At 38.0% G+C, this 15,406-nt stretch overlaps 2 protein-coding genes across 2 annotated transcripts; both read left to right on the forward strand.

Annotated features, from left to right (window-relative positions):
* Positions 1 to 117: 117 nt before the first annotated feature.
* Positions 118 to 1,183, forward strand: LOC105224859 (uncharacterized). The gene is made up of 4 exons (XM_011203081.3): positions 118 to 254; positions 327 to 526; positions 583 to 706; positions 771 to 1,183. Exons 2-4 carry the CDS (start codon positions 327 to 329, stop codon positions 1,128 to 1,130), a joined length of 684 nt encoding a protein of 227 aa, XP_011201383.2. The 5' UTR covers positions 118 to 254; the 3' UTR covers positions 1,131 to 1,183.
* A 2,722-nt stretch (positions 1,184 to 3,905) lies between these two features.
* On the forward strand, positions 3,906 to 13,276 carry LOC105224900 (uncharacterized). Its single transcript, XM_049457795.1, has 13 exons — positions 3,906 to 4,313; positions 4,374 to 4,466; positions 4,531 to 4,636; positions 4,718 to 5,006; positions 5,076 to 5,280; positions 5,352 to 5,559; positions 8,640 to 8,686; positions 9,734 to 10,207; positions 10,269 to 10,361; positions 10,599 to 10,704; positions 12,227 to 12,524; positions 12,692 to 12,896; positions 12,966 to 13,276. Exons 1-13 carry the CDS (start codon positions 4,011 to 4,013, stop codon positions 13,176 to 13,178), a joined length of 2,640 nt encoding a protein of 879 aa, XP_049313752.1. The 5' UTR covers positions 3,906 to 4,010; the 3' UTR covers positions 13,179 to 13,276.
* The last annotated feature ends 2,130 nt before the right edge of the window (positions 13,277 to 15,406 follow it).

A 15,406-nucleotide genomic window follows, 5' to 3' on the forward strand; every position in this document is an offset into this window, starting at 1 on the left:
ATGAGAACTGAACACGGGTGATAATAGCCTTGACAGACGACAGCCATAATTTGCAATAGCGGGCCTTACTCGAATTAGTTTGCGCATTTGATTCATGTTAATGCAAATTAGTAAAAATTTAGTGCATTTAGTAAATCCAGCTAAATTGGGGCAACACTGCCCAAAAATTGCCGATTTTTGCTATTGTGAATGGTGATTGTTATAAAGAAGAAGATAAAACGTAAACATTAAATATATTTTGAAAAGCGTCAGAGGTAAGCAGTTTTAATATTGTTAATTAAATTATGTGCAAGTATATTTCAAACAACAAATTTTAAAATATCTAGATGGCAGAAAATAAAAAACGCATATTTTGGACGACCAGCGACGAAAGTGAGCTAATTGATTTGTGGCGTGAACGAGCCCAAGATTTGCGACATGCTAAGCGCAATTTGCATATTTATACAGATATATCTGTGCAAATGGAACATAAATTTACACCGAAGGAAGTGCATGTCAAAATACGAAACTTAACACAAAGATATAGGTATATTATGCATCCCCATAACCTTTTTAACAATATTAACTTTTATGAAATTACAGAGAGGAAAAGAAAAAAGTTGGACCCTCGGGGTCGTCGGAGTGGAAACTTTTTGATGCAGTTCAGCAAATAATCGAACTGAAGGCAGCCAATAATGCAGAAACAAACGAATTGTTTGATTTCGTGGTAAGCATAAATTTTGCGAGTTTACTTCTTTATCTTACTTGTATTTAAATTATTTCCTCTTTAGGACACATCGTCATCAACATTCCTGCCGTTTCTGTCAACTACACCTACAGAATCACCAGTACCAATCCCACCCGCAGTATCATTATCTGAACCGCTGTGTTCGCAAGCAATGCCACCTTCCAGCTCGCAATCATTGTCGTCACTGGATAGTTCCTCAACATCAGCAGCTGGAACAGCAACTAGAAAGAGGAATTATAAGGGTGAAATACTAAAAATGGCAAAAGAGCAAAATGATTTGCTGAAGGCAGTGGTAGAGGTTGGAAAAGAATTAACAGAAAGACTTGTTGATGCTATTGAACGACAAAATAACACTACGCAGGAGTTCTTAGCTATTATGAAAAGTATTTTAGAAAAAATGTAAATAGTAAATTTTAAGTAAATATGAGTTTAATAAATGAATAAGTTATAACTGGAGTTATTTATTACAAATTAAATAAAAATATTTTTGAAGTTTTTGGTTTTTTTTATTAAAAAAGTAGGAGGAGCCTCGAAATGGATCACTCTTTATACCCAAACATGATCCACGATACCATACAAGTTACTTTAATAAGATCATAATATCCTCCAACCTTCAAAGGGTTAAGCTGTTTGTGTTTATGCAGAACGCTTAATAATAACCTCAATTTGAAATTGCAATATCTAAAAGTTTGCAAATCGATATTGAAATTTGAGTTAATACTGTATATCTCTATATACAATTAATTAGTTCTGTAAACCAACTCTGTTCACTCAGCAGCACTTTGCAATATAAATTTTGAACGAGAAATAAATTGAGTCGTCAAAAAATCCACACATTTCAACCTTTGATGTTAAAAATACCCCAAAATTGCACACCTGGGTTCACACAACGCCTCTACTAGCCGACACTTTATATGATTTATTTATATTGTGTATTATGCCTAATTTCTTCATTAGGTGCTAAGTTGCTTGCCGCCGCGTGAGCAAATTGATGCTTTCAACACAATTTAATTTGAAATGTGTCTGGTAAACTGGAATAATTGATGAGATAATCGTGAGCTATTACACAATGTGATATTATTCAGATAAATATTATATAAGTGACATGTGAACATTTACTCATCCCAACGGAATTCAAATTTTTAAGGAACAATGGAAATTCACTTCAAAAATGGAGGTTAAAAATGCCTTTTGAAATTGAAAATGCTGAATATTTATATTTTTTTTCATCAATTCTCAGACGTTTAGTGCATAATTTCGTATTTTAAACTTTTTTTGTTCGACGAAAAGTCGATAGGTACATAGACAGAAAACATTTGAGATTTTGACTGCGAACTATGGTCTATTGTGCTCGCTCCTATATCTCATTTGGCCACAAAGGTTCAGCACTCTGAATTATTCCAGGAGTTTGCTGGGCGCGACGGAGATGATGTGATCTCTGTCCACGTACTTAGATGGATAATAGAGCCTTGAGCCAGCTTCTACAAAATGCTGGGCAATCTAGAAGCAGTTGTGTTGGAGTTTCCTGCTCCTTGGCGCAAAACCGACAGTTTGCGCAATAAACTATGCCCATTGTCCATGCTGGATAAGTCGTTCTTGAGCTTGTAACTTCTCAGTAGAACTTGACAAGACGCATTTTTGTAGTCTGCTGCCAGTGCCGTTCTCTCCCCACTCTCTCCTCCATGCGGAGGAACTCCTTCCGGTTGTGGAATCCCAACACAATGCATGATTCTGGTCCCATCATCCTGGAAGCCGACGAAGAGCGGGAGAGCGGGTTTGGTCGACGACCAGCTCATTGCCGGCTACCCCTTTACCCCGCACTCAGATCAGGTATACACGGTTGTAAACTGATAGGTGGTTCAGCCTTCTTATACACTCTTCCACTAATAGCGATTTGACTTCATAAGCTGCGATCGCTTTTACTGCCGCCTGACTATCGCTGACTATAACGGATACGCTGGTTGCGATAGTTGTGTTTTCGAGCCATCAGTGTACCACTGGATAGTGCTGCCCATCAGTAGTACGTCGAGCGTGGAGCTACTATACTCCGCCTCACTGCCGAGAGTAACTTTAAACTTCTTTGTTAAGTTTATTTTCTTCGTAACGCTGTCTCTCTTGGAAGAAGGGCCGGTGGTGATTCTTCTCCTAAGGCCTACTTTGCTAAAACCCTCTGCTGCCATGAGCAGCATGGCTAGTTTCGCTGCCTGTTTGATCACTAGATGCAGCGGTGTGCGTTCCAGCTCATCTTCAATTGCTGCAGTTGGACAATTGTGCATTACCCCCGAACGGGAGACACAGGCGAGTCTTTGCAGCTTCGATAGTTGAAGGCCTGCCGAACACTGTGTTGCTTTCGATGCCCAAGCAGCCGGTCCACAAGTGAAAATAGGCCTTACGATCACGATATACAGCCACCTGATGATACCTGGATTGCACCCCGAAGATCTATCGGCTAGGCGTCTGCATATCATGTCAGTAAGTGTCAAATGATTTAAAATATATATTTCTTTGGCGAAAAGAGACTGAGAGATTTACATAAATATATCTAAAAATATAATTTTTTTCAATCCTATAAAGCCCAAATTTAAGTAATATCGAGGTAGTGCTTCGTTTGAAAGTTCCGAAAGTTTTGTAAGTCCCCGTTCAACGTCGAATGGATTTCATAAGAAGCTTTCGTATCGTAATGCAGTTGGAAGATTATGATCGCCTTAACTATGACAATCTGGGACACACATTTTGGTCAAACTCCTGTTTCGGTTGTCTAAATATTTGATCAAAACTATAATTTTTAAATATTGATAATAACCTGACGAATTCTAGGCTTCAGTTTTGGGTATCCCTTAGAAAGAAGTTCCAACTTTAAACCTTGAATATTGAGCAGTGGATCACAGCGGATTTTGTATTGTTCGAAAAGATTTCGAAGACGTAAATACAGAATTATTGAACGAGAGTTTTGAAAATAAATTTCCCTAATTTTTTAAATTAATACTTCTATATGTACATATGTATATATGGTATTCCGTCCGGTCCGAAGGTAATTCAATAAATTCCCAAAGTATTCATTGACATTTAATAATGCTAAGGCTATTTCGAAAAGCTGAGTTCTGTTAATTTTTCAAAAGGGTATTGCATATTTCGGTAATATGTGCTCATATAGGTATAATAGTTATCTAAATAAATAATAGGTTACAAAATACACTATAATCCTGACACTATATAAATTTGCGCAAGCAATCAGTCTCGAAACACTTTTGCAAACCTGCTACAATATTGAGAGCGCCTAGTAATGGATAAGCTGGAAGAATTATCCTCGCGTATATTTCCATCCGATGCATCCAAAGGCAAAATCGGTTCAATACAGTACAATGTGTGGTTGGCACAGTTGTTTGGGGTGCCTGTGGTGGGCCTAAAGGCGGAGTCAACGCGCTTGAGGATTGCGCTTGGCATTTATGGAGTGCTCATGACGCTGGCGGTGACATTCTTTTACACGGGTTTCGAAATTTACGATATGATTTTGTGTTGGCCCAATTTGGACAGTTTGACGCAGAATATTTGCCTCTCCCTGACACATATCGCTGGAGTATTCAAGGTAAAACTCCAGGAAATTTAATATAAACTTATTATGAATGGGAATTTGTTTAATTTTTAGGTTATTAATATTATTTATCGGCTGGACGAAATAGCCTTTGTGGTGAGAAGAATTGAGTACGCAGCGAAAACTTATGTGATTTCAAAAAGTCAGGTTATTGAAACGATTTAAAGTGATATTTAAGAAGTTGACTTTACTTAAAAAAATTACTTTACAGTTAGTTGCCTTTTATCGTGGGGAATTTGAGAATAAAATACCCTTAACCGTTTATGCCTCACTGGTGGGTTTCACAGGCGTACTTGGCCTCATATATCTGTTCTACAGTAAGTGCTAGTCCCAAAATACAACAATTCCATGAAACCTTAATTTATTTTTTAATTAAATAAAAATAATTTTACAAATAGATCCCATCGGCGTTGCCGGTCAAATATTCCCCTATCGCGTGAAATTGCCGGAGTGGATGCCTTTCGGCATACAACTAGCCTACATGGGCATGAGTGTTTTGGTGTTTGCGTTACAGATCGTCGCCATCGACTATCTCAATGTGACCATGATCAATCAGATACGTTTTCAATTGAAAATACTCAATTTGGCTTTCGAGGAGCTCAAATTGGATTGTGTTAACGCGAGGGAACAAGAAGAAGTCAACAAGCGCTTACACACCATAGTTGAACACCATTGCCTGCTCCACGAGTAAGTCACTGAATTTACACAATTTTAGCCTATAATTTAAAATATTTTCTTGAATTTCTAAACTCAAAGTCTGCGCAATGATGTGGAGGATATCTTTCGCCTGCCTGTGCTCTTACAGTTTTTCACCTCACTCATTATATTCGCCATGACGGGCTTTCAGGCGATTGTCAAAGTGGAGAACTCAAATGGCGCTGCACTCATTTACTGTTATTGTGGCTGCATTTTTTGTGAGTTATTTGTGTATTGTTGGTTCGGCAATGAAGTGTCGGAGCAGGTACATGTGCAATATTTTTATATTTTTTTTTTTGGAAAATCATTTTAATTTTTTGGAATTTTTTTTTGCAGAGCAAAACTTTGGCCGCCAGCGGTTACGGCTCGCATTGGTATGCGTTCGATCAGCGCTTCAAGAAATCACTCTTAATATTTATGTGCAATTCGCAAACACCGTTTGTTTTTACGGCTGGCGGTTTCATGTCTCTGTCGCTGCCCAGTTTCACTGGTATTTTGAGTAAATCTTATACTGTCATAGCGCTCCTGCGGCAAGTGTATTCACGCTGAAATTCATAGCTTTCATGAAAAGTTCGCACACAGAACTTTCGCGAAAAACTTTCACAAAAAAAATTCGCATAGAGCTTTCGTGAAAAACTTTCACAAAAAGCTTTAAAAAAAAAACCTTTATCAGAATGTGTTAAGCAGTCCACATTCATCATGACTTACGGATATTACGATGTGATTTCGTTACATAACTGTAGTTTTATTATACCTATTTACTTTCTGTTTTCCTTCTTCGTGTTTTTCTATAATACTTGAATTTGAAGAAATAAAGTATAATACTTAGTTTAACTCAACAAAACAAAAAAAGGGAAATTACAAATGAGGGAAAATTTAGTTTTGAACAGTTTTCAGAGAAGTGGCAACGAGCGTGATAATTATAATAAGAACTACTTTAGCCACAATAGTTTAATTTAGTTCAATATTTCTCATGCCTACAAAAGAAAAGAAGGAGTTCACATGGTTCTTATCTGACATATGCCTTTTTCTTACAAAAAACCACGCTGACCTTCCATCAACTCATTATAACGACTTTACGTCCATATTCTAAGAAGAAGAAAGAGATGCTTCATTGCGGTAAAGCCAATTATCAATACGGTAAAACAAAATTGCATAAATTAGGTTTCAAATTGTTTTTGAACTTCTCCATTGTTTTCCTGACGAGGCTGCTTGGTTGAAAAGTTCGAAATACGGAAGATACAAAATCTTATCAAATGCAAATTTCTTGGAATAAAACAGAGAAAATACGTAAGAGAATCTAATATGGTAGGGTATGTTACCGTATTGGATACGTGATAAGTACTAGGTAAGCGCTGATATACATAGAAATTATACATCACTTCTACAACTTTAGTCAGGTATGAGACTTCAGTCATTTTAAAATAATAAATTGCTGAGCCTCCCCCTCCCCTTGGCCACAATACACTTGAGCTAACGCTCTTTCCAATCCTCGAAGTAGTTGTTAAACTCAATTTCTGGAAAAGCCTTCAATGCAGTATGCGGTGATGCATTATCGTGGTGCAAAAACCAAAAGTTTTCGGCCCATAATTCCCGCCTCCTTTTACGAATAGCTTCGCGCAAACGACGCATAACACTCAAATAATATTCCTTGTTGACAGTTTGGCCGGTCGGAAGAATTTCGGAATACACCACATCTCGATAATCGAAAAAACTGTCAACATAACCTTGATTTTAGACCTGCTTTAACATAGATTTTTCGGCTTCGGCTCACCTTTGCCACGATATTCGGCCGATTGACTGACTGTTTCCGGGTCGTAAGCATAGATCCAAGACTCATCGGCAATAATAAGACATTTAATGACATGCTGGTAGTCGGAAAGCATTGTTTCACAAACGTTAACACGACGTTGTTTTTCGAAAAAATTGAGTAATTTTAGATGTAATCGTGCTTTCACTTCTCTTAGCCCCAAATGATCTTTCAAAATGGTTTTCACTGATCCTTCTAATTTTCCAGTGATGCCAGTAAGATGTCTGACTTTTATTCGTCTATTCACAAGCACCAATTCCTTTATTTTATTGACGTGCTGATCATCAGTTGATGTTGATGGCCGTCCTTGACGTGATTTGTCGTTAAGACGTTCTCGACCCTATTTGTTACAATCACAAACCCTTGCTCGCGACAAAGAATTATCACCGAGAGTCTTTTCCAACATTCTGAACGTTTTGACACCAGAATTTTTTTTCCACACTCAAAAATTTAATGAAAATTTTATGTTGAAAGGCACCCGTATACTAAACACTAATGATTATTTTGATGTGACCTTTGGAACAAATGTCACTGATAGTCATACCAACTCGATTTCTCTTATATGGCCATCACGGCCACGCTTGCATCAGTTCAGAAGCTGAACCCAATTTTCGACAGTTTTCAAGCATAAATCGGCCGATACTGCTGCAATTTCACGGTCGATATTCGTACGAATCAATCGTCACTGGCTTGTTGGCATAGACCATACACTTAACGTAACTCCACAGGAAGTAGTCTAACGGCGTAAAATCGCACGGCCGAGGTGGCCAATTGACTGGGCCATTTTGTGAGATAACACGTTCACTAAACTCGGTTTTCAATAAATTGATTGTTACATTCGCTGTGTGGCTTGTGGCGCCGTCCTGTTGGAACCACATTTTGTTCAAGCCCACATCATCCAATTCGGACCAAAAATATTCGGTTATCATTGAGCGGTAGCGATTCTCATTCACAGTAACGTACCGATCTTAATCATCACGGAAGAAGTACAGCCCAATGACGCCGCCGGCCTATAAACCACACCAAACCGTAACTTCTTCGGGATGCAATGGTGAGTCATAGAGGACGTGTAGATTGCTGCCTGACCAATAACGCATAGTTTACTTATTGCTGAAGCCATTCAGCTATAAATGAGTATGATTGTTGAAGATGATTTTGCAATGAAAATCAGTATCATTTTTAAGTTGTTGCTCAGCCTAATTCACGAACATACGACGATTCTGGTGGTCAAGCGGCTTCAACTCTTGTGCCAATTTGATCTTATAAGGATGCAGGCCAAGATCTTTTCGCAAAATGTGCCACAACAACGTCATAGGGATGCCCAACTCTTGAGAACGACATGTGAGAGATTGATTGGCTCTTAAAGTTGAAGTCGCTAACTCCGAATTTCGGTAGTAAATTTTAATATCTTCGACTCTTTGTTAGATCGAATATTTTTCTATGATGAAATGGCAAATCTTACTGAAGAGAAATGTCAAAAAGAGCGGGAAAAAATTTGTCGTCGCTGTCCCCATCGGTCTACATTTGTACCGGTTTTATTGAAAAACCCGTAAACCCGTAAAAACCATAACCCAAGGCTCTCGAATTTTGTCAAAAATTTTCGGGTTACAGCATTGTGTACAACCCTAGGATTCTACAAAACTTCAATTCCTTATTCATTTGCGAAGTGTTTTATGAATGAAATACTGAGCTCCTCGCGAAAACTATATAAATAGAAAGTTTTGTTCTCAGGAATGCTTCTACCGACATGACCAGAGGCCAGGCAATAAATTACATTGATAGCAAATAGGATCCTGTAATTAATTTATTTATAGGCATAATTGACATAGCACGTGTGAAAGAAAAACCTAAAACACATACAGTAATAACTCGTTAATGTGAATGTATTGATTCGATAGATCTTGAGTAGAGTCTTACTTGTTTGAGTTCAGTTATTATTTGTGGAAAAAATGCTTTGATACCAAAAGATAGATTGATGAGCGTTATCTGGGTTCTTTTCGTTGCGGGAAACTGGCATCAAATATATCTAAGTAATGTTCTGGACATATCGTTCATGAACGCTTCGATCTGCGAAAACATTGCCAATTTCGTCTTCTCACTTTAGCTCGCCTTCTAGGGGATGTTTGTACCCGTATCCTCTGGTTTAAGATTGGAAGTCGTGAGCTGCTTGAGCCATATATAAAAGAATCGTTTCTGGCCATTCCCAAGAGATTTTTATAGAGAGAAGAGGAAGACCTCCACTCCGTTGGAAAGACTAGGTGGAGAAGAACTTGGCTACACTTCGAATCTCTAATTGGTTCCAAAGAGCGAAAAAGAAGAACGACTGACGCGCTGTTGTAAACGCGGCTATAATCGCGTAAGCGGAGTACACGCCAATAAAGAAGAAGAAGAAGCTAAGGATATTTAGTACCGACGGTCTCAAATTGGAAGGTAATATTTTCCCCGTGGCTATCCTTATAATTCTAATTTCATGTGTAGACTATGACTACTATGCTTGAGGAGAGAGTTAGGTTAAGAGGTCGATCCTAACAGTGATCTCACATTGACAGCTTAGAATGCCGGTCTGTTGTGGTTAGGCGAGTGTTAAGAGACCAAAATATTTTTGAAAATATATTGGGGGTATTTTCGAAATACATATATTTGAATTGACAAGAGTAGCTACGAATACAGACCCCCGAGGTATTGTGTGAAAACTTCAGTAGATGTAGGTAAACTATAAGCCAAAGTTCACAATTGTTGAAGAAATAAAATAGTTTGTTGACAGAGGACAATCTGTACAACACGATGCATAGGCACGTGCGTAAGAAGACTACGTCAATAAGGCTCCATTTAAAGTAATTAATTCATTAACGGGGCAATCGAGACGTTTTGAGCGACACCTGTTATTGATTAATTAAGTTAACGCTAGCAAAAACTTTTGACTCTTCAACGCTTAAACGCCTTAAGTCGACACCTACTAATTAGTGCCAAAAATAAGCGAAAACAAAATAATTGCTATAAATGTAAGCATACTTTAAGGCGTATTACCATTTCGGTGTGTGTTTTGAAAGCGTCAAGTAAAATGGCTGAATTTCTAGACAAATTAAAAGAAGTGTACTTTCGTGTATTCCCCTCCGAGGCGGGCAAAGGGAAAATCGGTTCCATTGAATTTAATATTTGGTTGTCACAAATGTCGGGTGTACCGTTATCGCCATGGTTTGTGCCGCTACAGCGAACACGGCTTGTGAATGGATTATTGCTGACCTACGGTAGTTTTTTGACTTTCACAAATTTCTTCTACATTCTTTTCGAATTCTATGATTTGTACATCTGTTGGCCGGATTTTTATGCGTTCACACAAAACTTCTGTCTGACAATGTCGCATTTCGCTGGCGCCTTGAAGGTTCTTGCCTTATACGTACTTACACTTTATATTATTAATGTGTAGTCACGTATTTTTCTAGATTTATAACGTATTGTTTCACTTGAGAACTCTGCAGGGAGCCATTTTGAAGCTGAAACGCGCTACGAAGTCGTACATTAAAACGGATGCGCAGGTAAGAGTACAAGGCTAGACTTATCTGTCTATGTGTTTTGAGATTCAGCGCTTTATTAACCTGAATAAAAGCTGAAAGCCACAAGGTCTGAAGAGACTAGTTTGGAGTTATAGGCATAGGCTGGCGTTACCTTGCTTTCGTGCCCCAAACCGTGTCAATGTATTTTAATTAAAATACTTCGAGTAATAATGTTTATGAATATATTTAAATATTTTTCATATAATCTCTTTACGTTAGCACAAGATATTTGCCCGCGCTGAGATGGAAAACAAGCTCTTTCTCGTCATTTATGCCACCGTAGTTGGATTCACCGGGTTCGTGGCGATGGTTTCAGTTTTTATAAGTAAGAAAGTAATCCTTAATTGCAATTTGTGTATTCAAGCAGTTTTGCCAACACAGTTTTTCTCGATGGATTCATATAATATGCGGAAATATTTATATACAAGGGTAACCTTTTGTGTTCCGGGATTGGAGAACAAAAACTAATATTAATCATAGAAATTCATTTTATAGTTTTTCAAAATATTCTCCATTAAGATCTATATACTTTTCCATGTGTTTGAACTAAAGGGAGATCCATTTCGAGGCTCCCTACTTCCAATCGACCGGACAAAACGTGGAATTATCTGCTTACCGAAGTGTTCTCTCAATAAATCCATTGCTTGATACGATGTGTGGGAAGTGGCGCCTTCTTGTTGAATCCAAATTTCGCCGAAATTACGAGATTCGATTTGAGGCATGAAAAAGTTGGCTATCATGGACCGATGATTCCACCGACCCACAAATCACACTAAACCGTTGTTTTTTTCTCGATGAAAAGGCAGCTCTTGAATCTCCTTCAGGTAGCTCTTTGTCCCAAATGAGATAATTCTATCGCCTATACAGGTGTTGATAACGTTGACCTCTAAGAATAAAAAGAAGTCATCCGATGCTATGTGAGGACTATACGGACTTATCAAATCGAAATCGATCAAGCCACTATCGTACTTTTTCAGTAAATCTCTCGACCAATCGACACGACTCTTTTTTGAGCGGTTGACAAATTTTATGTATGCTGGTCCCACTAAAACCTTTAACTGCCTCAATCTTGCAATATCAGTTTGCACACAGCATCAATAGTTTTCGGAATAACAACTGATTTTGAATCACCTTCCCAAACTTCGTTTTGGAGTGACCGACGACCTCGATTAAATTTACCATACCATCGATAAACACTGGTCCTTGACGGAGTTTCAGCGTCAAAAATTTAATTAAGTTCATAGATGCACTCCTGATGAGTAAATCCACGTCGCAAGTTGTAAAAAAAAGATCGGACGAAAAGTTTCCGGGTTTGATTCCATTGTTTTGCCGAGCTGAATATTTTAAAATACTGTAAAGAACACAAATAGCGTTCGTATGTAGAAAGTCTCCTGAGTTTGTTTAACTTTAAAAATGCCAAAAACCCTTATCAGCTGTACGAGGAAGTTCAGACTCTAACTTGAAGTGTACCGAAGACATCCGACATCTTATTCAGATGTTTGCCTGGGAGTCAAAGAAAAATATAGTATTGATGACAAGTTGACATATAAAACCAGAATAACACATACACAATTGCGTTTTTGATATTGTTGAAGTGGAAATTCTCAACTATCCATGTTTCACCTCAACAGGCAACAATAAACAATCCACTTATCGGTATACTCCTTCGAATTTATTCTTCTTAAAGCCAATTTGTAGGTTCAAATACTTTCGAAACAGGTTGACCTTTGGATATACCATGACATGATTTTTTAAATTATACCATTGCGTTTGAAATCAGTTGGCAACACTGCTTATATTCCCGTGTGCATATATTTGAACTGATATACTCTTGGTTATTTTTTCAGATCCCGATATGGCTGGTCAAATATTTCCATATCGTGTCGCAATGCCCGCTTGGTTACCGTTCTTCTTGCAGGTGGTCTATATAGGTGTCACTGACTTCATGTTCGCCGTTCAAATTGTCACGGTTGATTACTTAAATATAAGTATGATGAATTTACTACGATGCCATTTAAATATCATCAAATCGACTTTTGATGATCTTATTTTGCATGAATGCCACGTGAGAAGAGATATGAAGCGTATACGTGATCCCAATGCACGAATGGCTGACATTGTGGAGCATCATTGCATACTGAAGTCGTGAGTAGAATGAATTATTTTAAATTTATTCTCTGCTATTTGAACAGTAACAGCTTTTTGCTGACGTCACATTACATCTTAACTCCCTCTCAGCTGGTTCTTACGAATTGTAATATTGTATACCAACAATTTTCTTTCTTTCTTCTTTTACCCTCTTTTGCTTTCAGCGTGCGTGATGACGTTGAACATATCTTTCGCCTGTCCATATTACTGCAATTCTTCACTTCTTTGGTTATATCTGCGGTGACGGGCTTTCAGGCGACTATGAACTCTAGTAACTCAAACAGCGAGATGATAATATATTTTTATTGTTTTTGCATTTTTACTCAGCTGTTCGGCTATTGTTGGTTCGGAAATGAGGTTAATGAACAGGTGGGTCTGTGCATAATTTTGAGAGTATTTTATTTATGATTTTTTCTTCTTTTTATTTGTTCTTTGTAGAATAAAACTCTCGCAGCTCATGGTTATGGCTCGTCTTGGTATCACTTTGATCAACGATTTCGCAAGTCACTCGCAATTTTCCTGCTTAACGCCCAACAACCATTTAATTTTACTGGTGGCGGATTTGTTGACTTGTCCTTGCCCAGTTTTACGAACGTACTGAGCAAGGCCTACAGCTTCATCGCTGTACTGCGTCAAATGTACGAACGTTGAGCGATTAATTGTATTGTGAACAGGCCTTAAGGTTGAAAGAGAGGACCATTTTGGCCGTGGTATATGTATTTGCTTATGTTCAGCGTTTAATAAATAAAATCGGATCTTAATGTAGGGTTTCATAATGTGGCTTCGTTAACTTATTCGAAAAATTATGGCTTGAAGACAATATTGCAGAATTAAAGGGTGATCCATTTCAAGGTTCCCTACTTTTTCAAAGAATGGGGAATGTTTATTGTTATTCGAAAGAACTTTCTTCGGGATTTATTTTTTGAAGATTATCTCTTTCAAAGTCTGGTCGAGACTATGTCTCAGGTGGTCCATCTGTTGAGTCCAATTTTCGATTACTCATTCGAGAATTGCGCCATGCGTGATACGTGCTCCAAAGCCTGAATTGAAGCGGGATATTCCGGGCAGGAAAAAGTCAACGGTGTGATATCATACGATCTTGGTGGCCAAGTGACCGGCCCAAAACAAGAAATTATCTGCTCACCGAAGTGTTCTCTCAACAAATCCATTGATTGATGCGATGCGTGGTAAGTAGCGCCGTCTTGTTGAAACCAAATGTCGCTGAGATCACGAGCTTCAATTTCAGGTATCAAATAGTCGGTTATTATAGCGCGATAACGGTCGTCATTGTGGTTACGAAATTAGGACCGAAGATTCCACCGGAACACAAACTACACCGAACTGTTGTTTGAACGATGGTCGCCTTGGAGGTGTTGATATTGAGTTCAACCCCACTGCACCGTCCCTTAGACAGGCTTAATCCCCTTTTTACTAAATTGAAGAGAGTGTCCTCGAATTTTCCTCTAGATATAATAATGTCATCCGCATATCCTTGTTAGCAGATTTCATTGTTGGTTAACAGAACTAGTGTGCCGTCTACGACAAGGCTCCATAATAGGGAAATAGCACTCCACCCTGTGCGCAGCCTCTTGTAATGCCCAGACTAATCCTGGCATCCCCTATTGCGGTCTCAGCTATTCTGATGGGCAGTACGGCCTCTATCCATCTGGGCACCGGTGCTGTCACATTCCTGTGTACCGTGATGTCAAAAGCACCTTCAATGTCTAGGAAGGCGCATAATATTAATTTCCCTCCTTCCAGTGAACTCTGTATCTCAGAGGTTAGCTAGTACAGAACAGTATTAGCTGATCTGCCTACTCTGCAAGTATGCTGGTTCGCATGCAGGGGTGCAATTTTTAGTGTCTTCGACCTTATTTCACAATACACCATCTTTTCTATACTTTTTAGTGCGAAGGAAGTTTAAAAACGAAAGTGTTTTTGTAAAAATTCCACATGCCGAGTTACATATAACCGAGGTTAATGGTACATTGAGGTAATGCATCCACATTTAAAAAGTTAAATTTTCAATGTTTGTGCATAAATATTTCATTTGAATAATGTCGAAAGATAAATTTAAATTTTTATCGTATGTGGAGATAATATTTTTTTTTCCACGCTTGCAGACAGTAGAAGCAGAAATATTTCAGAGTTCATGGCAAATCGCTGAGTCATCTGGCGATATGATAATTGGTTAAAGCATGCCGCCTTTGGGCCGCTTGGTAATTAACATGTCTGAAACTGACTTGATTTTAGAGCAGTTGGAGCCTTTGACGGCTTTCTGATGTTTAACTTGATAATAAATAAGAGAAAAGATAGCTCTACAAATAAAAAATATATTTAAAAGACAAGTTCTATTAGCGGCAAATTTCTTTGACGGACATTAACAGAAAAATGTCAGGCTAACGAGATCGAAACAAAAATATAGAAATTTGTTTCGATTGAAGAAGACTTTCCTACTGGGTGCCAACACTTTAAATCAAAAATGATTTCTTCTAAAAAAAAATACACAACTTTTTTTTTCGAAAAAAAAACATCAATTCTAAAGTGCTCAACTCCCAGTACGCCCATGCCAGGGTATGAGCTGACGTCAGTCACGAAACATATGGTTTTTGCATGGGCTGTTTATTTTGTTGTCAGCCAAGATATGCGCTTTTTCGTTTCGACCTTCAATTTTAATTTTGAAATCTATTAGGGTATTCTAGTTTAGAAAACATTTATTCTATAATTTTTGTCTAAAGATAAATTTTTTCTTGCTTGTTTCAGTAAAAAGAACATTCTTTGGCATTTATTTTTTGAAGATTATCTATTTCTTGATCGCGGCCACGTCTCAGATATTCCATTCGTTGAGTCCAATTTTCGATGACTCGTTCAAGCATTTC

This window comes from Bactrocera dorsalis, chromosome 5 (assembly GCF_023373825.1).
Source record: "Bactrocera dorsalis isolate Fly_Bdor chromosome 5, ASM2337382v1, whole genome shotgun sequence".
In the NCBI taxonomy this organism is placed as follows: Eukaryota; Metazoa; Arthropoda; class Insecta; order Diptera; family Tephritidae; genus Bactrocera; species Bactrocera dorsalis.